Source organism: Salvelinus sp. IW2-2015, linkage group LG7 (assembly GCF_002910315.2).
Source record: "Salvelinus sp. IW2-2015 linkage group LG7, ASM291031v2, whole genome shotgun sequence".
Classification (NCBI taxonomy): Eukaryota; Metazoa; Chordata; class Actinopteri; order Salmoniformes; family Salmonidae; genus Salvelinus; species Salvelinus sp. IW2-2015.
The window spans coordinates 11397152-11421681 of record NC_036847.1 but is presented as its reverse complement, the minus strand read 5'-3'; the positions used below and the strand labels follow the sequence as shown (position 1 = coordinate 11421681).

The window sequence follows — 24530 nt, the reverse complement described above, 5'->3', positions numbered from 1 at the left end:
GGACAAAAGGAACACCTATGTGAGAAGCTATTCATTGACTACAGCTCAGCGTTCAACACCATAGTACCCTCAAAGCTCATCACTAAGCTAAGGATCCTGGGACTAAACACCTCCCTCTGCAACTGGATCCTGGACTTCCTGACGGGCCTCCCCCAGGTGGTGAGGGTAGGTAGCAACACATCTGCCACGCTGATCCTCAACACTGGAGCCCCCCGGGGGTGCGTGCTCAGTCCCCTCCTGTACTCACTGTTCACCCACGACTGCATGGCCAGGCACAACTCCAACACCATCATTAAGTTTGCAGACGACACAACATTGGTAGGCCTGATCACCGATAATGACGAGACAGCCTATAGGGAGGTGGTCAGAGACCTGGCCGGGTGGTGCCAGAATAACAACCTATCCCTCAACGTAACCAAGACTAAGGAGATGATTGTGGACTACAGGAAAAGGAGGACCGAGCACAACCCCATTCTCATCGACGGGGCTGTAGTGGAGCAGGTTGAGAGCTTCAAGTTCCTTGGTGTCCACATCACCAACAAGCTAGAATGGTCCAAACACACCAAGACAGTCGTGAAGAGGGCACGACAAAGCCTATTCCCCCTCAGGAAACTAAAAAGATTTGGCATGGGTCCTGAGATCTTCAAAAGGTTGTACAGCTGCAACATCGAGAGCATCCTGACTGGTTGCATCACTGCCTGGTACGGCAATTGCTTGGCCTCCGACCGCAAGGCACTACCAGAAGGTAGTGCGTACGGCCCAGTACATCACTGGGGCTAAGCTGTCTGCCATCCAGGACCTCTACACCAGGCGGTGTCAGAGGAAGGCCCTAAAAATTGACCCCAGCCATCCCAGTCATAGACTGTTCTCTCTACTACCGCATGGCAAGCAGTAGTGGAGTGCCAAGTCTAGGACAAAAAGGCTTCTCAACAGTTTTTACCCCCAAGCCATAAGACTCCTGAACTGGTAATCAAATGACTACCCGGACTATTTGCATTGTGTGCCCCTCTTTTACGCTGCTGCTACTCTCTGTTTATCATATATGCACAGTCACTTTAACTATACATTCATGTACATACTACCTCAATTGGGCCGACCAACCAGTGCTCCCGCACATTGGCTAACCAGGCTATCTGCATTGTGTCCCGCCACCCGCCAACCCCTCTTTTACGCTACTGCTACTCTCTGTTCATCATATATGCATAGTCACTTTAACCATATCTCCATGTACATACTACCTCAATCAGCCCGACTAACCGGTGTCTGTATGTAGCCTTGCTACTTTTATAGCCTCACTACTGTATATAGCCTCACTACTGTATATAGCCTCACTACGGTATATAGCCTCACTCACTGTTATTTTTCACTGTCTTTTTTAGTGTTGTTTTTATTCTTTACTTACCTATTGTTCACCTAATATCTTTTTTCAATATTGGTTTAGGTAAGTAAGCATTTCACTGTAAGGTGACAAATAAACGTTGTCTTCACGTGACAAATAAACTTTGATTTGATGATGTCAAAAGTGTTTACTTGTGATGTCATCAGAAATACTGCTATCTTTGTGACCACAAACCATAGAAATCCATGATGTTCCCATGTGGATATTGGGGTGGTACTGGAGATTAATATGGGGTTGATATTTTTTTWAACATTTACCTTTGTCAACCCATTTACTTGTTTCAAACCTGTTTTTAACATTTCTTCCTTTGCCCCCCAGTGGCTGCAGTCAGGGTGAGCCCGTGTCACTCCCGCCAGCCCTCCATAATCTCAGATGCCTCGGCCTTGGAGGGCGACCGCTCATCCACCCCCAGTGACATCAACTCCCCCCGCCACCGGACACACTCCCTCTGTAATGTAAGAGCTGCCCACCCCTTCAAGTAATCAACTCCTTCACAACTCTACTCTAATCCTTATTTTTTCCCAATATCTCCAGTGGCTGGCGCTAAATTTGGTTCTGGGTTCCGAGATTACTCTACTCCTAGCCTGGCCCCAGATTTGTTTGTGCCTTTTTGCCAACTCCCATGGTCGTTGGCAAGTCCGCACAAACAGATCTTGGACCAGGCTACTCTACTCCCCATCTCTAAAAGCATGCTCCTTGTGCTGTAGTTGAGGAAGTTTCCCCAGAACAGCCAGTCTTTAAAAAAGTAGGTTTTATTTGGGATAGCTGCCTAATATAGCTGCCTAATATGTCTACATAGAGTTGCGTTACGAATGGGAGAAATTAAATGTTGACAGATTATGTGTTGGTTTCTGGCTAGCTTAAGATCAGCTCCTGTGAAACTTATGTTGATGTTATTCCAGCCACTTCAACTGTGGTTTTGCCACTCTCTCTTCATATATTCATTTATTTGAATGTGCTCCCTATCAGATAACAGACACATGCCTGACTAGTTCACTCAGTATCACTTCACCTCTCTCTCTCTCTCTCTCTCTCTCTCTCTCTCTCTCTCGCTCTCTCTCTCTCTCTCGATTGCTTTCCTTCACTGGGTATGTGTTGTATATTTCTGTTCTTCTCATCTCTTTATCTCTGCATCTAATTCTCTCTGATCTCTCATCTGTCTCTCCCTGCAGTCACTAGAGGATCTGGAGGACCAGAAGCGTAAGAAGAAGAAAGAGAAGATGGGCCTGGGTTCTCTGTCACGTGTCTTCGCCCGGGGCAAGCAGCGCAAGTCAATGGACCCGGGTCTGTTTGACGGTACTTCAACTCCTGATTATTACATAGAGGAAGATGCAGACTGGTGAAAAGGTGGCAGAGAGTCCCACCTGTGTCCCTGAGTGGTGATGCATAAGAGGGTTTTCTGTCAGTGTGTGCGCGTGTGTTTGGCCATACATGTGGGTGTGTGTTTAGCCGTGTGTGTGTGCCTGTCCATGGTTGGAGACCATGTGAGAAGCCTGAGGCGCATCTTGCGTCGCTGAAGTTTAAAATATTACAAGCAAATTGCATCTGTATGTACAGTACTGTAAATAGAGTGAACAGTGTAACCACAGCCGGGATCCTTACTACGTGTGGATGTTTACTGTATCTGCAGAGCAAAAAGTGGTTGTGTTTGATTCTTTTAATTGTCTTTATATTTTTAACTTTTGTTTTCGATAACTGGAAACTTGAAGGACTGCTGTATGTGTAAATAACAGTCATTGTGCACTTTGTGCTTGTAAATGTATTTTTTGCCCTGAATGCCTTTTTTTTTGTCATGTTTTTTGACCTCCTCCCTGCTTTTTGTTTAACTTATACTCCCTATTCATTGTCCTGCTTGGTCCATTCCCTCCATTTTGAGGAAAGTTTATTCTAACGTTAAGACTCCTCAACTAACCTCTAGTCAACCTGTGATCTGATGTCTAAAACTCCCTAAATACCCACATCTTCATTATCCTCCCAATCACCAAGAAAGTTCAAATACATTTCTTGACTGTTGTTCAAATCAACATTTTAAACGGGCAATCTGCGATTGCTACATAAATATTTAGACTTTTAAATTAATTATATATATAAACAAACAATGTAATTTTAAGTTTACTGTATAGCCTCAAAACAAGGTTAAAACTAAAATGTTGATATTATGGATGGTCAGTCCTTGTATTCATTGCTCTGTCCATGATTTTGAGAGAGGTTACATTTATCCAGCCCCATCCCTCAGCTTTTTACCAAAACAGCAGTGGGGTGATAGCTTTGTTATTGTTTAAACTGCAGATTGCTCCTTTAAGATGTCAGAATACTAATCGACTCCAACCTGTAGTCCAAAACATTTGGATTTCTAATATGGGCTCAGGCCCMAAAAAAATCACAAGGCCATCCCCCACATGAAACAAAAGCTGAAAACGGAGGAAATCGACTAACAATTCTATCGTCCCCGATCCAAGCATGTCAAATGTGCATGCGTAGAGCTACCTGTTTCCTAAATGCATGGCAACTGTGGCGAAGGTACATAACAATGGCGAAGGTGCATAAATATGGAGGAATTCAGATATGATGTCATTGTTTTAGCACTACCCACAGAGTTCTTGCGGAGCGCAACATGGTTCAATATGACAGTAAATCAGCACAATCTAAGCTACTTTTTCAGTTTTTTTTCATTACTGCCATCTACTGTGCTAATACCATAACAACAAACAGTAACGGAGAGCAATGTACTGTAGGGCGAACTTAGCAAACGAGGAATTTGTTGTAAGTACATGGGAGCCGTTATCTTTGCACCTTCGCCATTGATAATGAACAAGGCAGACATTTTAGTAGTCTCGCCAATACCTGCTGCTAACATGCGTCCTTTGTCCTGATCTTGTCTCGATCTTGTCCTGATCTTGCACGTTTACACTTATAAGATTTGATCAAAATCCGTTCACAATGCGTCTTTTAATTGTCTACACCTGTCWAAAAATGTGGGCACAATGAGAATGAGGACAAGATCAGGACAAATGACGCATATTATAAACGTGGCTAGAGAGTCAAATGAGTTATGGAGTTAGCAAGTTCTAAAATATTAGTTTTACAACTTTCATTCATAGCTTAAATAGTCATTGATAGCTCATCCCCCTGTAATGTATTTGTCAAACTAGTTTAAAAAAATATATATTTAAAAAAGTATTGGAAATGTGACATCCTCAAATTCATATTCTGGGGGATTCCTAAAAGTTTAACATTTCGACAGCTTCCAGAGAGCAAGTCGTGTCGCACTGCTTTGCTTTATCTTGGCCAGGTCGCAGTTGTAAATGAGAACTTGTTCTCAACTAGCTTACCTGGTTAAATAAAGGTTAAATAAATCAAATCAAATCAAAATTYGACTCTAGAATGTTAATCCTATTTTAATTACGAGGATTATCACAGTGTTAAGAGGGAAATCAGAAATAATTCAGTCCGATTTTTCTCTAAATGGCCATTGTCTTCCAAACTTTCTGCAGAATAAATGAATGCCATTCTCAAATATATATGGTATATACTCTAATTTGAAATTGATTGAAAAATCATGTTTGAAATTGTATACAGTAGACAATGCTGATTCATACTGAAAAGTGCACTACCTTGCAACCTATTTGGAAATGAGGGTCAGTCTGACAGACATTACAGATTCAGGTTTGATTGACAGGTGTGGGGGGGGGTGGAGGGCACAAGAGGTTGGAAGGGTTGAGAGAGGGAAGTATTTCTGATGAGTGGTTGCCCTGCGTGTTAATACCAAATTGAGCCAGGCTAATCAAATTGAAACAAATGCACACCTTATACCCCCCCTAGTAACCCCTGTGCTGGACTAAAAAACAGTAGTCAGATTTGGAGGTTCAAGCCATTGCTGAAAAGGCAATTAAACAGGTGCCAAAGGTTAATAGTGTTTTACCCTGTGGAACAAAACACATTAGATTAAATTAGTATCTTTTCCCTTTTTCCCTGAGCAGAAGCTTTATAGGAAACCCCCATTTAAGACTGCTGGCTAACGGGTCATCCTACCTGCTAGAAAATGGAAACACTCATTAAAATGAAAGGGCAGCTTTAGCAATTGGAGGTCCCTCAATAAGCATTTAGAGGATTATTATATATGGGACCCTGTACAAATTCTATCTCATTCATAGGCATCTCACTCAGATGCTTATGTCAACAACCACAGGTTGCATACCATGTGCCATGTGGATGGTAATCCACATAAGCTACCATCCCATGTGCCATGTGGATGGTAGCTGACATAAGCAGTTATAACTGTTTTGTTGGAGAGTGTATTGATTCACGGTGTAATTAAGGGTCCATTTATTGAAGTTATTATTCAGGGTCCTTAGATCAAAAGGAGTATCTGGAAAACCGGAGTAATATTAGGAAAAAAAGGAATAGCTTTACGGAATTTCTATCGGAATATTAAAGTATCCTTTACTGCTGGGACACCATATCAGATGACCATTATATCATTTTATGTTGCAACAAAATTCCCTCTCATTTCACGGTCGAATATTTTCATTTTTTTGTAAATTATGAAACACTATTGAAATTACTATTAAAGAGTTTTATTTCAAGTAAAATAATTGGTCTCAACTGAGGCTCAAGCCATGAGGACTAGAAGATGTTTAGCACTGGAGGGCAAAGTGAAGAACCTTTTAATGGCATGGCAACAAAATATGCGAAAGATCTAAATGAGAATAATTATTTTAAAATAAAATAAATAACACTGAATTTCCACGTGGCCTTCCTCTCTTCCCTGTGTTTGTTTGTTTGTTTGTATGTATGTTTGTGGTATGGCTTTAATCCTAATTCCTCTTGTCGTGCTGGGGGCTGACATCTTCTGTCACATGAGTGGCAGCTTCCCCCAGCCGGCGGAGTCCATCTTTGACATGGCCCTGTCCCAACTCTCCCAAATGGCTGCTTGTCCTTCTTGACTCCTTCACTTCATGGCCAATTAGACGAGACCTGATTTCAACCTGATCTCATATTTGTTTTTGTTCAAGCAGTTTGAGTGTTTTTCATAAAGGAGATGAGGAAAGGGTGCCATTTGAGATTGTTGGAAAGCAGCCCTTACTGTATGTGAGCACAGTGTCAGTAACATTCTCCCATGACCTCTAACCTCTCTAATACTACTGCCACCCTGCCTGACCTCTGACCTCCCCTGGACTTGCAACACAGTCTCGTAACCCAGGAAGCAGCCGTGTGTACACTTCACACCCAATACTACAGTACTTTCCATTGGTTCTTGACAGCACATTTAGCCTCCTTAAACTAGGGCTGTGTTCATTGGGCACCAAATGGAAGAAAATGGACTGAAACAGGGAGAGATGCAATACTTTTTTTCTCACAAAACATATTCTGTTGTGTGCCCTAATGAACATGATCCAGTACTGTCAAGCTGGGTTGCAGACTGTGCGGACTCCGGATGTTAGGAACATGCTCGTTTTAAATCCAGTGCTGCTTCAAGTTGACCAGTTTTTGGAATAGAATAATTACATTTTTCCATTAAGGAACTTTTTTTCTTCAAGTGGTTCAGTAAGCTACACACAGTAGACCTACTAGGAATACCTCTGGACAAGGTTACACATATAACAAACAGACAGAAGACAGGACGACAACATCGTAGCCATGAGCGATAGCGGAGCAGACAAATGCATGATAAGGGTAGTTCATCAAGAAATGACATTGACCAGCAGCAACATTAAGGAGCTTTAGCTTGCTATGACCCACACGGTAACACTTTACTTGACACCCACTGTCATAACACGTTATGACACGGTCATAACCTTGACATAATATGTCAACAGCTGACATAACTCAACCTGTCCTAATGACCTGTCCTAATATGGTCATAACACTGTCATGACACATATTTAGTAGACCTGTTGTGACATATATTGCATTATTTTATGGCTGGTTATGACACCTACATAAGAGTGTCAAAACCCACAAAACCTGCCACGGTAGTTATTTTATTATGGCTGGTTATGACACCTACATAANTTATGACACCTACATAAGAGTGTCAAAACCCACAAAACCTGCCACGGTAGTTATTTTATTATGGCTGGTTATGACACCTACATAAGAGTGTCAAAGCCCACAAAACCTGCCACGGTAGTTATTTTATTATGGCTGGTTATGACACCTACATAAGAGTGTCAAAACCCACAAAACCTGCCTCGGTAGTTATTTTATTATGGCTGGTTATGACACCTACATAAGATTGTCAAAACCCACAAAACCTACCACACAATGTAAAACATTCCATTATACCATAACCATAGTCAACAGTATGTTTATCTTATATAACATTTTCTGAAATTGACCATATTAAATTATCATTGTAATTGCGCACACATTGCTGTCAGACATGCACCTACCCCAATGCTCTGTTGCTTATGACTGGGATGAATGCAGGAGCAGATTTCAGGAGAAGACACCCTCTTTTTGACTGATGACTGAAATAAGGGCATGTACGTGATAGGCTTAACTGGCTTATATGATTATGATGGTCAAAATGCTTCTTGACAGTATCATAAACTGCAGTTTCGTAGTCCAAGTAAAGTGACACAGGATGCTCATAATGCTTCATGACAGTGTCATAAGTGTATTTTCTGCAAGTTATTTAAAATACGCAAAACATTTTTTTTTATGACTAAAGAATTTATTACAACATTTAATTTCTAAATCCGTCTTTCTCTAATAAGGAGTTGTTTAAAAATAAAAGGAAAGTAAAGCAAAAACATCATTCTGTTATTGGTTGCAATTGCAAAATACTTCTTGGTAAAGAAAGTGTTTAAGTGTAATGTTGTAAAAGACACTGTACAACATCATTCATTTGCAAAATGTCCCATGACCCCCTAGAGCGTGTTCTGGCCTGGAGCACCAGGTAAAGCTGTCATGTCAGACAGCATGTGTAAAAAGAGACCATATTTATTTTACCTGCTCAGATTACTGAGACCATGTCATATTGGCTTAGCTTACGCTTACACGTTTTCTTTAACAGAAAGTATTTTGCAATTGCAGACAGTAGAGAAATTATGTTTTGGTTTTAAAGTTAGATTCTAATGTCCTAACTTTCCAAAATAGGCTTTAACAACTCATAATTTCCTAGTTCATAAAGAAAGATCAATTTAGTAATGAAATGGTGTGTCTATGTGATGACAGTTATCTGAAAGTTTATCAAAGATCTACACATGTTAACAGTAGCGGTGTGTGGATAAAATCACTGGGGAAGCCAAGCCAGGGTAAAAAAAAAAGCCATATTACAACCTGTTGTGATAATTGTGTTGTTTGCTCTATAACCTCTTAGTTCATATGCCTTGACACCGTAATATATAGGACTAAGGCCGAGACAATAAGAAGACAGAGTGGCAGAATAAATTCAACCACACCCTTGTTTCAACACAAAACCGGAGAGCAACATCTGTCCTGTGAAGCCCACAAAGCATATTGCATGTAACAAACAGTTAGTTCATGTTTCTGCCATTTTAAGACTACTTAACAACTATTGATCCAGCACCCTTTCAATGTCAACATTTCACACAAATCAGAACCACAGCCACATCATATTTAGCTGACGTTGATTGGACTAAATTGTTTTTGTTATCGTTTAGTTGTCGCTGTATTAGATGAAGCGTAGGTGATTTGATGATGTTGAAGTTGAAATTGTGCTGGAGTAGTGAAGGCAGCTCCTGTTTAACACTTTGCGACTTGTAGTAACTCTCTGGGGTTCTAAATCAATAGTCGTTTAGTGGTCCGAAAATGTCGGAAACTTCAGCTTTCTTGACCTTGCTGTAGGTCATGTAACTGTTTGTTACATGCAATATGCTTTGTGGACTTCACAGGACAGGGTGCGCTCCGGTTTTGTGATGAAATAAATCTGTGGTTGAATTTATTCTGCCACTATGTCTTCTTATTGCCTCGGCCTTATATCACGGTGTCAAGGCATATGAACTAACAGATTATAGAGAAAACAATGCAATTTGGCTTTTTTTCTGTCTTGGCTTCCCCAGTGATTTTTACTCACGCACCGCTATTGATGCAGACATGTATTTATTATGATGTAGAAAAACAACTTACATGCAGTTGTTGTCAGCAGCAGCAAGTGAGATCTTCTGCCTTTTGATAGTTCTGGGTTACTGCCAGACTAAGCAAAACATAGATAGTGTGTTAAAAGACATGATGATTAACTAGGCTATTGAATCACCAAGACCTATTACGCACATTCAAAATAATAACAAGAGCTTGATTGGATTTAATACCATTCTTTAATTTAGTTGGAGATGTGAAACCAACATAGTATTTGTATATCAAACTTGTAGGCAAGTTAATAGGCTATTTATTGTACTTCAAAAGTGATATTGAATTGTGTTTGTTGTTAACGCAACCAAATATCAATATTTGAAGGAAATTTGTCTTCTGCTTGGATAGATCCTTCTGTGCCACTGACTTAGTCTGGTTTTTATTCCAGGACTAAATAGGACTAAATCCAATCATAATCAAACTTTATATGCACTTTTAAGAAAGTTTGATTTGACTTAGTCCTATTCATTAACTTAGTTTTTTGGTTGAGATGGATACGTGAATCCAACATATCGATTATAAATGTGTATACAAACTGGAATTAAAGCCAGACTAAGTCAAATTTAAATTCATTGAGGCCATTTGAAAAATCAGCAATAGGTTGGACATTCCCTTTTCAAAACAGTTAACACTAGTAAATTGACAGCAAAAGTCATGTCATATGGAACTTTCCAAGCAGAAGATATTGCGTTGACAACCAAACACAATTCAATATGACTAAATATCATTACATTTGAAATTAACCAGAGGTTGAAACCCTAGGTCTATTGTATTGGCTATTTTTCTAGTTGAATTCTAGGTTGAATTGACACAATAGATGTTGATTACTTTGCAAATGCTATATAGGCCTAAATAGCATCATTGATGACATGAGTGATAAAGTATGGTCCCATTTCATTGTCTCTGTTAAACCTACCCTTTGGAATGACTTTGATAGCAACAGTGAATCTATTTCATTTTCAAGTGGAGATCTCTCAATAATCATTCTTTTAATAGCACATTGGTAATAGTCAGTGACAAATATAATAGTTGAGCAAGGCTTGGATGGGGGACCAAAGGGTAGCTGAAGATAGATCAATTCTCCAACAGGAGGTGCTGCCCAGCCTATTGTTCTTTTTCTCATAGTGGATATAACGTTGACGATCTGACATTGTTTTAAAGGTACAAATTCAACTTATTTTATACAAAATTTGTCCATGATGAAATGTGATTACCATGATGACATAATCCTGTTATTGATTTTTTACCCTCAAAACAACAGTGTATGTTGATTACTTTTCCCCCACATAGCTTCCACATCACAATACGATGACAAATTATGTTGAAACAACGTTGATTCAACCAGTTTGTGCCCAGTGGGATTGATGACACAGGAGTGATACGTATAGGCTGTGTCACCAGTTTGTGCCCAGTGGGATTGCCTCCAACGTCTCCATTAATTTGATAAGCTTTATCACAAAAGTCAGAAGGAGCGCATATCTCCACGGAGGGTCGATATGGGGTAATATAATCTGTTTTAGAAGTAGCCCGTAGCTCTCATATTTATTAATAGGGGTCGTAGACAGTTGTAGACACTTTCACACGTGAGACTTTTTTGAGGACAATGGTTGTTATTCATCTGTTTTATAGTACAGCATATCAAATCAATGTATAAATCCAGGTGCAGCGCCTTTGGTATTATTGTTTCAAAACACAGAGTGAGTGTTGAGCAGGGTGTAATGAAACATTTTCACAGTGTCACGCACAAACGGCTCCCAACGCAGACAGACTGGCCCATCTCCATGGCAACTGGTTGCTCTTCAAACGTCTGTTGGACAGTGGAGGCTGGTGGTTTTGAATTTGTGGTGCCCGTCTTGGCTCCTTCCCATGCTGTTTAAACTGAAGCAGCCATCTGGACTGGGTGGGAGGGTCCCAGAGATAACCTCACTCAACTGCTCTACTTAAATACTCTTTTCACACTATCGTGCCGACCGGAACCGTACAGTGCTGGCGCTTATATCTTCTTTTCACATTGCCCTTTCCAGCAACTATAGTCGATGTGTAACCAGACAAGTGAAGTACAGCTCAGCTTGGTACAGCTTGGTTTGGCTCAGTAGTGTGAAAAGGTTATATATATATACAGTATATGGTATTATAAGCATGCACCTAAACAGACAGTGTGCTCAAATTTGTGCATTACTCTAGCTCGTAGCCAATTATTAGGTTGTTTGAGCAACAGTACATGGTATCGTGGAGGGGATACAGAAAGTGTCTACTAGCAATGTCAAACTTGAACTTTTGCTGACCAATTAGCTGGCTGTTTGTTTACATGAACCAAACACTATAATGAATGTACCATCTCTGAAAGTTCGTTTTTTTCTTTGCTACACTTCCTGCCGTGAATCAAGAAAGACTGAAGGAATGGTGAAGGAAATCATTGGGGAGGAAACTGTGCAGAATGAATACCTGTTGTTCTGTTTTGCCCGACACCCACTGAGATTGAAACACCTGTTCTGTGCTGATAGTATAGGCTATGGGGTTGTGCTTCAATGTTTTCACATCTTTATTATGCAACCAAGTGTGAACACAAAGCAGCCATAGAGAGTGGAGGCCCTTTCAAGAAGCTAGCAGAACAATTCCTCCATTCTTCTGTATCCTTACCTTGGGATATGACTAGGCTCTTAGCCATAATGTAATTATAAGTCATTCTTCATTTGGTGCCCCCCCCCCAAAAAATGGCAGCAATTTTCCAGAAGGACTGAAGACAGCTTACAACATTGTCGTTGAGTGGGTAATTTAAAAAAGCAATGTGAATCTGCTACAATATAAGCCTGATGACAAAAACCTTGAAATGATCATCTCATTATTCTTATGTAATTCTTATTTCATTGATAAGGACAACATAACCCTGGTATTTCTGATGAGTTATGTGATTATTGCTACAGGACAAATTACCTTCTATGTTGTACATATTATAATGATAATACTTTTTTTTTCACTGAGGGACGATACCATTAGTTTATACAGTAGAAGTTCATGCCAAAGAAGCCTTAGACCGCCACCTGCTGGCGTATTCACTAACAAGGCAAAGGGGATATTGCTCCTGAGGGAGACTGCACACCTACACGTTGATCAGATAGTTAATAAACTCTCCTTATTCAACTAATGACCCCAGCTATGATCTATAGGGACTTCACTTGCTTACACAATTGCGTTCATAACAAAGTACAATACTATATCGTTATTACAGTGCAGGTTTTCTCCTCTCTGTTGTCAAGGAGCTGGTCTTGCAGGCTAATATTGACAGATGAGGCATAATGGCCAAGCGGTGTTTAACAGCTTTAACGTAATGGCCAGGCGGTGTTTAACAGTTACTGTTTGCATGGACTTCGTAAATACTTCAGAAGTTTGTTTGAAACTTCGAATAGTTTCTTTACAAACTGTTTTGAGCCCTGGCAAACTATTGGGTTGGGCTATGCACTAGAGCTGTCAAGTAGTCAAACTGTGTTATATCATTCCAAAGTTCTGTCTCATAAACAGAAGCCAAACAGCAAAGCAAGGGCTCTCTGTCTCCTTTTGGTTACTATGATCCTTGTCTGTTCTTATAGAAGACCCACTGCCCCCTTACTACCACTCTCTCACCTTCCAAAATCATCCTGCTCATATCTCTCCTCCCACTCCCCCTCGCCCACCTATCCAGACTCAGACAGTCTCTCAAGCCCCACCCGCCTCAGTCTCAGCCTATCGGACGGGGAGGATCAGCTGGACCGCCTCCAGCAGGTGGAGCTTGCCCGTGGCATGCCCATGTCGCTGTGGAGGGCGGGCACCGTGCAGGCCTGGCTGGAGGTCGTCATGGCGATGCCCATGTACATTCGCGCCTGCTCAGAGAATGTGAAGAGTGGCAAGGTATGATCCGAGATGACGTCAAACTGTAGGAAGACTTAGGCCAGTATTCAATCAAACCCATGTGGCTTTCTGGATATCTCTTTCAGAGGTGGATTCATTTGATTTTCACATCAGCATGTCCTGACGGTGGAGAGAATTGACATTTGATACAGAAATGGACAGATTGGTTGTGTGTGCTGGAGACTTCTCGTCAAGAGATTGCCCGTTTCTAAATCAATTGTCAACTCCACCCATCCAGTACATGCTGCTGCGTAAATCAAAGGTACTTGTGAAATCACAATCTGGAAATCCACTACAGCTACAATAGTGTGGTTTGACCTTTGACCCCTTTGCAGGTGCTGCTGGGCCTGTCAGATGAGGACCTGGAGCTGGGGTTAGGGGTCACCAGCTCTATGCACCGCAGGAAGCTCCGGCTGGCCATCGAGGACTACAGGGAAGCCGAGAGCGGCAGGGGGTGAGATGCTCAGCTCCTCATACTCCCTCTCACACAAAAAAACAGCTCTAGCGTCACAGATTACCCAACCCCAAATCCTAACCTTAAACATTTGGAGGGTAAAATAATTTCTGACCCTGGATCTGCGGTTAAAGGTTTACTCTACTACTTCACAAATATACAGTAGCTGTTTGCTACATCTAGTGTGAGATGGTAAAACATGAATAACACTATTCTATCAAACTGCATAACACCATATGTGACAGGCACACTAGTGTAAGCAAGGTTAAACGTTCATCAGAGCTAGAGATATATACAGGGTTTGGCAAACACAGATTTGGAATTCGAGCCGTTTGCCATCAAGCGTTCCAAAGCAGTTAACACCAGAATGTAAGTAGGATTGTTAATGCTTTCAAGTAGAGTTTGGGTCATTTCCAGGCTAGCTCCTGTATGTTGAATTGGACATGGATTCAATTCAACCTCTGGAGTGGCTGGAATTGGAATGAACTGACCCCAACACCCCTGTCTGGGAATACAGGTCCAATATGGAGGATATACTCTTTACACCCCAGAGAGCAAAACTGATTGCAATCACATTAGGCTGACGTTTGCACAAAAAGCTTATTTCGCAAAAATGTTGTGCACAAATTTTTTACATCCCTATTAGTGAGCATTTCTTATTTGCCAAGATAATCCATCCACCTGACAGATATGGCATATCAAGCAGTTGATTAAACAGCATGATCATTACACAGGTGCACCTTGTGCTGTGGACAATTAAAGGCCACTCTAAAATGTGCAGTTTGTCACGTAACACTATGCCACAGATGTCTCAAGTTTGAGAGAGTGGGGCCTCCCGAGTGACGCACCGGTCTAAGTCACTGCATCGCAGTGCTTGAGGTGTCACTACAGACCCGGGTTCGATCCCATGCAGTGTCACAACCGGACGTGTCCTGGAGACCCATGAGGCGATGCACAATTGGCCGAGCGTCGTCCGGGTTAAGGGAGGGTTTGGTCGGGTCGGGATTTCCTTGTCCCATCGCGCTATAGCAACTCCTTGTGGCGGGCCGGCTGCCGGAAAACTGACTTCAGTTGCCAGCTGGACGGTGTGTCCTCCAACACATTGGTGCGGCCGGCTTCTGGGTTAAGCTAGCAGTGTGGCTTGGCACGGTTGTGCTCTGGAGGTCGCATGGCTCTCGACCTTGACCTCTCCCGTGTCCATAGGGGAGTTGCAGTGATGGGACAAGACCGCAACTACCAATTGGGGAGAAAAAAGGGGTAAAGGTACAACAACAACAACAAAAAGTGGCCAATTGGCATGCTGACTGCAAGAATGTCCACCAGAGCTGTTGCCAGAKAATTTAATGTTAATTTCTCTACCATAAGCCGCCTCAAACGTCATTTTAGAGAATTGAACCTCCACTAACGGCTTCCCTTTTGTGGGGAAAAAAACGTATTCTGATTGGCTGGGCCCGGCTCCCCAGTGGGTGGGCCTTTGCCCTCCCAGGCTCACCCATGGCTACGCCCCTTCCAAGCCATGTGAAAACCATAGATTAGGGCCTAATGAATTTATTTAAATTGACTGATTTCTTGAAATGAACTGTAACTCAGTAAAAATGTAGAAATTGTTTTATGTTGTGTTTATATTTTTGTTCATTATACTTTTCAACCCGAAAAATAATTTAGGACGTCCAAAATGTTGATAATCTCTTTACCAGACCTGACCTCTGTCTTCTCTTGATCTCTTCTCATCTTTTCTTCTCTCTTTTCTTCTCTCTTTTCTTCGCTCTTCTCACTCCAGGCTGTCCAAGGCTGCAGACATGGACCACCACTGGGTGGCCAAGGCCTGGCTGAGCGACGTAGGGCTGCCGCAGTACTCTCAGGCCTTCCACACACACCTGGTGGATGGGCGCATGCTCAACTCTCTGACACGCCGGGACCTCGAGAGGTCCCTCAATGTCACCAAGAAGGCCCACCAGGTCAGCCTGGTGCTGGGCATCGAGCTGCTGCACACGGTCCACTTCGATAAGGAGGTAGGTGTCATGCAAACAGCAAACTGTATATGCTATATATAAACATTACCAATACATGACATGTTCAAAAGTGCACTGAGCTTACATACTGTACATACAGACATACAGTGCATTTGGAAAGTATTCAGATCCCTTCCCGTTTTCCACATTTTATTACTTTACAGCCTTATTCTAAAATGTATTAAATAAATACAAATCCTCATCAATCTACACACAATACCCCATAATTACAAAGTGAAAACAGGTTTTTAGAAATATTTGTAAATATATCAAAAACAGAAGTACCGTATTTACATAAGTATTCAGACCCTTTGCTATGAGATTCGAAAATTGATCTCAGGTGCATCCTGTTTCCATTGATCATCCTTGAGCTGTTTCTACAACTTGATTGGAGTCCGCCTGTGGGAAATTCAATTGATTGGACATGATTTGGAAAGGCACACACCTATCTACAGTATACCAGTCAAACATTTGGACACACGTTCTCATTCAAGGGTTTTACTTTATTTTTACTATTTTCTACATTGTATAATAATAGTTGAGACATAAAGACTATGAAATAACACATATGGAATAATTTAATAACCAAAAAAGTGTTTAACAAATAAAAAATATATTTGAGATTTGAGATTTTTCTAAATAGCCACCCTTTGCCTTGATGACAGCTTTGCACACTCTTGGCATTCTCTCAACCAGCTTCACGAGGAAAGCTTTTCCAACAGTCTTGAAGGAGTTCCCACATATGGTGAACACTTGTTGGCTGTTTTTCCTCCAACTCATCTCAAACCATCTCAATTGGGTTGAGGTTGAGTGATTGTGGAGGCTAGGTCAATTGATTCAGCCCTCCATCACTCTCCTTCTTGGTCAAATAGCCCTTACACAGCCTGGAGGTGTGTTTTGGGTCATTGTCCCATTGAAAAACAAATGATAGTCCAACTAAKTGCAAACCAGATGGGATAGCGGATCGCTGCAGAATGCTGTGGTAGCCATGCTGGTTAAGTGTACCTTGAATTCTAAATAAATCACGACAGTGTCACCAGCAAATCCCCCCCCCCACACCATCACACCTCCTTTGTGCTTCACGATGGGAACCACACAYGCAGAGATCATCCTTTCACCTACTCTCACAAAGACACGGCGGTTGGAACCAAAAATCTAAACTTTTGTCTCATCAGACCAAAGGACAGATTTCCACCAGTCTAATGTCTATTGCTCGTGCTTCTTGGCCCAAGCACGTATCTTCTTTTATTGGTGTCCTTAAGTTTTGGTTTCTTTGCAGCAATTCTACCATGAAGGCTTGATTCACGCAGTCTAATCTGAACAATTGATGTTGAGATGTGTCTGTTACTTGAACTCTGTGAAGCATTTATTTGGGCTGCAATTTGAGGTGCAGTTAACTCTAATGAACTTATCCTCTGCAGCAGAGTTAACTCTGGGTCCTCCTAACTGTGGCGGTCCTCATGAGAGCCAGTTTCATCATAGCGCTTGATGGTTTTTAGTACTGCACTTGAAGAAACTTGAAAAGTTCTTGAAATGTTCTGGATTGACTGATCTTCATGTCTTAAAATAATGATGGACTATCATTTCTCTTTGCTTATTTGAGCTGTTCTTGCCATAATATGAACTTGGTCTTTTATCAAATAGGGCTATCTTCTGTATACCACCCCTACCTTGTCACAACACAACTGATTGGCTCAAACGCATTAAGAAAGAAAGAAATTCCACAAATTAACTTTTAACAAGGCACAACTGTTAATTGAAATGCATTCCAGGTGACTACCTCATGAAGCTGGTTGAGAGAATGCCAAGACTGTGAAAAGCTGTCATCAAGGCAAAGGATGGCTACTTTAAAGAATCTCAAATATAAAATATATTTTGATTTGTTAACACTTTTTTGGTTACTGCATGATTCCATATGTGTAATTTCATAGTTTTGATGTCGTCACTATTATTCTACAATGTAGAAAATAGTAAAAATACATTTTTTTAAACCTGGAATGAGTAGGTGTGTCCAAACGTTTGACTGGTACAGTGGTCTAAGACACTGCATCTCAGTACAAGAGGTGTCACTGCAGTACCTGGTTYGAATCCATGCTGCATCACATCTGGCTGTGATTGGGAGTCCCACAGGGCGGCGCGCAATTGGCCCAGCGGCGTCTGGGTTTGGCCGGGGTAGGCCGTCATTGTAAATAAGGATTTGTTCTTAACTGATTTGCCAAGTTAAATAAATGTTAAATGAAATCGCACAGTTTCATTGTGCATGTCAGAGAAAAACCCAAGTCATGAGGTCAAAGGAATTTGAGACAGGATTGTGTTGAGGCACAGATCTGGGGAAGGGTACCAAAACATTTCTGCAGCATTGAAGGGCCCCAAGAACACAGTGGCCTCGATCATTCATTAAATGGAAGTTTGGACCCAACAACACTCTTCCTAGAGCTGGCTGCCTGGCCAAAGGGCACCTAAAGCACTCTCAGACCATGAGAAACAAGATTTTCTGGTCTGATGAGACCAAGATTGAACTCTTTGGCTTGAATACCAAGTGTCACGTCTGGAGGAAGCATGGTGGTGACATCCTCATGCTGTGGGGATGTTTTTCAGCGGCAGGGACTGGGAGACTAGTTGGGATCGAGGGAAAGATGAACTGAGTATAGAGAGATCCTTGATRAAAACCTGCTCTAGAGCACTCAGGACCTCAGACCGGGGTGAAAGTTCACCTTCCAACAGGACAATGACACTAAGCACACAGCCAAGACAACGCAGAAGTGGCTTCGGGACAAGTCTCTGAAAGTCCTTGAGTGGCCCAGCCAGAGCCTGGACTTGAACCCGATCTAACATTTCTGGAGAGACCTGAAAACAGCTGTGCCCCAATGCTCCCCATCCAACCTGACAGAGCTTGAGAGGATCTGCAGAGAAGAATGGGAGAAACCCCCCAAAAGCAGGTGTGCCAAGCTTGTAGCGTCCTACCCAAGAATACTCGCGGCTGTTATCGCTGCCAAAGGTGCTTTAACAAAGTACTGAGTAAAGGGTCTGAATACTTATGTAAATGTGATCTTTAAGTTGTTGTTTTTTTAAACATTTGCAAACATTTCTGCAAACCAGTTCTTGCTTTGTCATTATGGGGTATTGTGTGCAGATTGATGAAGGGAAAAGACAAACAATTTAATCTATTTTAGAATAAGGCTGTAACGTAACAAAATGTGAAAAAAGTCAAGGGTTCTGAATACTTTCCGAATGCACTGTAGACGTTACAGATATGTATGTGTGTATACATGTTGGCTACAATACCTTTCATTTCATTCACTCGGACACACATACACACATCTGTGATCTGTAGGTGAAAGTAAAGTTTATTTGAATGTCAAATTAAATGTGGTGTGTGTGTGCKTGTGTGTGTGTGTGCGTGCGTGCGTCTCAACTCTCTCCAGGCCCTCCAGGCCAGACGGGCTCAGTGTGAGCATCAGAACCTGGATCCCGTGGTATGGACGTGTCATCGGGTCGTTAAGTGGGTCCGAGACATTGACCTTAAGGTGGGGTCTAGGGTTCATTATCATCCCAACAACACTGGCACACTCAAGTACTGTGAGAACATGGTATCTGACGTTTACACTCAGTTCTCATTGATACATCTTTGACACTTAGGATAAGATCTGACCGGTGTCAGTATTTAACCTGAAAAAGCTTACAAATGGTTACATTTGCTTACTAATGGTTACGAATCATTCTATACACAAAGTATGCATTAAAACAGAATTGTGCATACTGCAAACCAATTCAAATCATGCTAAGAGATCATAGTGTGTTTATTGACAATAGACAGAGAGCTTTTATGTGTTGTTATATGCATGGGGGAGTGTAGGAAATTGCGTCAGGTTTATTGACACTCCCTGTCTGTGCAGAAAGATAAAGGAAAGGACCTTTGTGATCAATTCTGAACCGCTCGTCATCTCTGTGGTTACCGCACAGTGACTCACGGCTTCAATAAATGGATAGTAGTCAGGAGCTTTTGCTTATGATATCCCTTCTATTGATATTGACTACATTTAGTTCAGAACAACTATGAAAATCAAAGATGTTTTCATCTGAAGAGYCCAACTCAATATTGTCAGTCAAACCCCTATTCAATCAAATGTTACAGTAAATGTTGAGGGTTCCTGTAGGCAGATAGAACAACACTGCATGCGTGCACAGTGAAAATGTTGGGTTAGTATGCTTTTTAAAATCTCCATTACATTTTATTCAACCAGGCAAGTCAATTAAGAACCAATTCTTATTTATAATGACTGTTCTGTTATTTTACATTTTTAGGAACCCTTAAAAAAAAGGTTTTTGTCCCTCTCCCTCCTCATCCTGTGTAGGAGTTTGCTGACAGTCTCCAGAACAGTGGAGTTCACGGTGCTGTAATGGTGCTAGACCCCTCCTTCAACACCGACTCCATGGCAACGGCATTGGGTATTCCCGGTAACAAGCACATGATTCGCCGCCACCTCACCGAGGAGATGAAGGTCCTCATCAGTTCAGCCAGGTGAGGCAACGGAGAGCGAGAGAGAGATGACAAATAAGGGAGGGAGGGAGGGAGGGAGGGAGGGATAAGACCAAAGTCATGAGGTAAATGTGGTTAGATTAAATTGACATAACTTAAGGGAGAATCAAAGAGAAAAGAACAGAGAAACAGAGAGGGAGAGAGTAAGGGTGAAGATGTCTGGTTTATCTACGTTGATCCCCACTCTACAGTAAGGCTGGGTTAAGTGACAGAGTGGAAGTCTACCTGTCTGCATCCCTCTCAGGCGCTGGAAGATTTAAATGGCAGTTGATTAAATGACAGCCTTATTGTCAGGGAAAGGGATGAAAAGTAGGGATGAATAGACAACATCTGTTGCTTAACCTAATTCAAGAGGGGACTTGTGGGATCACGTGGGCAGGACACTGAACTGTTTCAGTCAGGACAGATTCAAGTCAGGACAGATTCAGAGTGGAAAATGGAGAGGTTCATCACATGCAAGTCACTCTGGCTAAGAACGGCTGCTTAAACAACTACATAATCAGTAAGGAATCTGCTCATCAATAATCTGTACCTAATCAATCAATAATGTACCCATTCCTCCCCTCCCTCCTGACCCTGACACCCCAGGTCAGGAGGTCTACAGCAAAACCATGATAGGCTGGGGACAATGAGCACCCCGCCAACGCCTCTACGCCACGCCTCCCCGCCCACACCCTTGCGGCACGCCTCCCTGGGCCGGCCCACCAGCTCTACCAACCGCCACACACACCCGGACGACGAAGGCTCCCTCAGGAGACGGGCCGTCAAGGTGGGCACTCCCCTAGACTGCGGATGAAAATTTGCTATTTTGTCACACTTGAACGTAAACAATAAAATGTTGATCAAAGGCATAGTTCAGTTAAATTCAATGCTAATAATTAGCATTTGTTGGCCGTGGCTAGTTTAACAAACCCAAAGTGTGGATTGCAGTCKCTCCTTGTCCATAGACAGATTTGATGGCAAGGGAACAAATATCTGTATATGTAATTTCTCTGAACTATCCCTTCAACGTGCACTGACCCTGTCAAATAAATTCCTGTAACGATGTTTTAGCTTCAAGTCTTTATTGTGTTGAAAAAGGCCATGAAGCCAGAATGTCCCTCTTCGTTCCTCTTGTATTTGCTTTCATATAGTGTAAACATATAGGCCAAGGGAGATACGTGTAGCTGTGTAGCTACACGTATCTGTGTAGCTGATATTACTGTGTAGCTGATATTCTCAGTTTGAAGCCTTGAGGAAGCGACGATATCGGCTACACAGTAAAGGACTATCTTCCTTTGGCTATAGGCCTACTCTATAGAAAAGCTAAATGAAGCCCTGTTTGTTTCCTTCCCTTTGGAGTAACCACTGATCTAACATTACTGGATAGGTGAAAGCAGGTTCCACTATTTAGCTTTCACCAATCCAAACAGGTCAGATCAGTGATGACTTCAAGAAAGGGAGGAAATAAGGATGCATTTTCAAAGTATTTGAACAGGGCTTGACTTCCTTCTCCTCCCCCAGCCTCCTTTAGGGTTCAGCCCCAAAGCCCACAGTGGGCGGGACTTGAGTTGTCATAGCAGCTACGGCTCGCTGCCGAGAGAGGCTTGTGACGAAGCTCCGCCCAGGACAGAGGGGAGTCCAATCCACAAACACTCGGGCATCGAGGTCACCAATGTGTGAGGTCATCGACATGTGAGATCATCGACATGTGACATCTGTGCCTACAGCACAGCAGAAGACAACAGTGCTTTGTGGGATGCCAGACGAGTGATGTTTACTGTACTTTTTGAATGATGGAGCCTTTGTTGGTCAGAATACACTATTTTCGAGAGAGAAGGAATGTTTTTTTCATTTATAGTCTAAGAACAACTCTTTACATCTCTCACTGGTATTTGTCGAATAATCTGACCTTTGTGAGGACACATGTCTATCCCATGGAAACAAACTTAAACGGAATAGGCTTTTATTTTTGTATTTGCATTATGTGCAAAGGTTTTTTAAACAGGAAATGGCTCAGCGATTAGTTGGTGTTTAGTAGTTCTTATTGAGGACGGGCCTGTTTCTCAAAAAGAAGAGCTGATGAGGAAATATGGTCATGTGTTTGTGTACAGGGTACTTTCCTGATTCACTGCGAATTAACAAAAGAAAACTATTCAAGTGAGATTTATAGCAAATTCTTTTTGATGTTTAATTCGAACATGGTGTTACAGAAACTTTCTCAGATGCCTTGCGAACTGGGACTATGGACATTGTCTAAGATGAAAACTTAAACTTGAAGTTGTATTAACTGTATGTTTGATAGTCTTTTTTCAGTTTGTTAATTTACACTGTTGTGTCTAAACTAAAATGAACACTCCCTCGTGACATTTGATACATTCAATAAAACCATTAACATGGCACATGGGTTATTAAAATGACTTATTTTCAATGACAGACATGAGTAATTGGTCTTCCAATAGAAGCACAACAGGTAGAAAACAATGGGCTGGGTGAGAATGAAATCAAAGAATGAATGAATGCAATAAAGATATCTATTCTGAAGAGGAAGTGTGTGTGTGTGTACGTGTGTGTGTACGTGTGTGTACGTGTGTGTGTACGTGTACATTCTGAGAGTAACAGTTGAAGAACAGGCCACAGAGTGCACCAATGAGTCATCTCTCTCATACCCTCCCTCATAGTAGTAATCTGTGGGGAAAATGTGGCTCTTGTCCATGTTTGATGATGCCACTTCCTCCTCTAATTCAGGATAACTGCATCGCCATGGTTACACTGGAATGACGCAACCCAAACAGAGGCATTAAATCAACCTCTGCCTGGCTGCATGCTGTGAGTGTGTCTGACTGACTGACTGCAGAAGGGGGCAAAGCCCTCATTGGCACCACCCACCCTCTTCCGATAAAAAGGTTCATTATTATGGGATGTCCAGGGACCTGTTCAGGAGGGTGCAATGCTACAGAACGTTCAGAACTTAATGCATTGTGTAGAACAAACACATTCATCTGCCATGTAAACTAGGGTGATCATATCCTTCCTTTTGCCTCTGACTAGAATATCGGCCATCATTTTCTGTTCATTTCCCGACAATTCTACGTGTTGAAACAGCACAAACAGCCACTGTTTGTCGACACCCAGCAGGTGATCGCTAACACACCCCCTGCTTTTGGCTTTTTGTCGTTGCGGTGTGTCGGATATAAGTATGAGAGGATGTTAACAGTACAAAACAATGGTTATGTTCCAGGTCGTCATATATATCAGTGCAGTTCCTGAGATGTTACACACACAGCATTATTAGATCTGATCATCTGCAACGCTGTGACTGCAATAAAGGCCATATGAAAGGTGCCCAATGTTTTTGGGGAATACACTGGAAATATTAAAAGCAATTTTGAGGCTGAGCATATTTCTCTGATAGACATTGCCAGTTCCAAGAAGTGAGCAATATCAGCCCTCCTCTGTAGTGGCCTTCCACCTCCCTCTGTCTGAGTGGCGCCCCCAACACAGGAAGGATAGCAACAGGAACCAGAACAGGTATCATATGAAGGGGAAGAAAATCCTTGGGACCCGGATGCTACATTACCTCCCCAATACTTCAAAGTTACCATGATCAACGGAGCAGCTTCTGTTTTTGTCGTCATGGTGTATAGCATTCATAGTGAAGTGTTGACGTGCTGTTTATCTTATGGCAGCTCAAACGATTCATAATATCCTTTCCCAGCATGGGTGTCTGTCTAGGCTGGTCTATTCACTCTCCCTACTCAACCTCAATTAAGTGATGATGCCCGAGAAGCCGGTGTTTGGAGGATATATTGGCACGGGTGTTGTTGGCCAAACCGTGCCAATATATCCTCCAAACAATGGCTTTGAGGGCATTATCACTTTTATACAACGGGTTACCAACATCTTGGTAACAGACTCACATTAAGCATCTCCAATCCAAAGTTAAATCTAGAATCGGCTTCCTATTTCGCAACAAAGCCTCCTTCACTCATGCCAACAAACATACCCTCGTAAAACTGACTCCTACCGATCCTTGACTTTGGTGATGTCATTTACAAAATAGCCCCCGACACTCTACTTAGCAAACTGGATGTAGTCTATCACAGTGCCATCCGTTTTATCACCAAAGCCCCATATACTACCCACCACTTTGACCTGTAT

At 42.0% G+C, this 24530-nt stretch overlaps 1 protein-coding gene across 7 annotated transcripts in view; it reads left to right on the top strand.

The window, feature by feature from the left end:
• LOC111966387 (kazrin) overlaps positions 1–22805 on the top strand; it is a 217549-nt gene extending 194744 nt beyond the window's left edge. For 4 of the 7 annotated variants that reach the window (XM_023990978.2, XM_023990977.2, XM_023990979.2 and 1 more), the window contains 9 exons: positions 1718–1854; positions 2572–2695; positions 13179–13384; positions 13720–13838; positions 15619–15850; positions 19276–19377; positions 20206–20372; positions 20979–21159; positions 21894–22805. In XM_023990978.2, the coding sequence (XP_023846746.1) occupies positions 1718–1854; positions 2572–2695; positions 13179–13384; positions 13720–13838; positions 15619–15850; positions 19276–19377; positions 20206–20372; positions 20979–21159; positions 21894–22052 (1427 nt within the window). In that variant the 3' untranslated portion in view covers positions 22053–22805. Of the gene's footprint in view, positions 1–1717; positions 1878–2571; positions 6147–13178; positions 13385–13719; positions 13839–15618; positions 15851–19275; positions 19378–20205; positions 20373–20978; positions 21160–21893 lie in introns of those variants that run through there. The other 3 variants (XM_070444433.1, XM_023990981.2, XM_070444432.1) reach the window with 3 other exon arrangements.
• The last annotated feature ends 1725 nt before the right edge of the window (positions 22806–24530 follow it).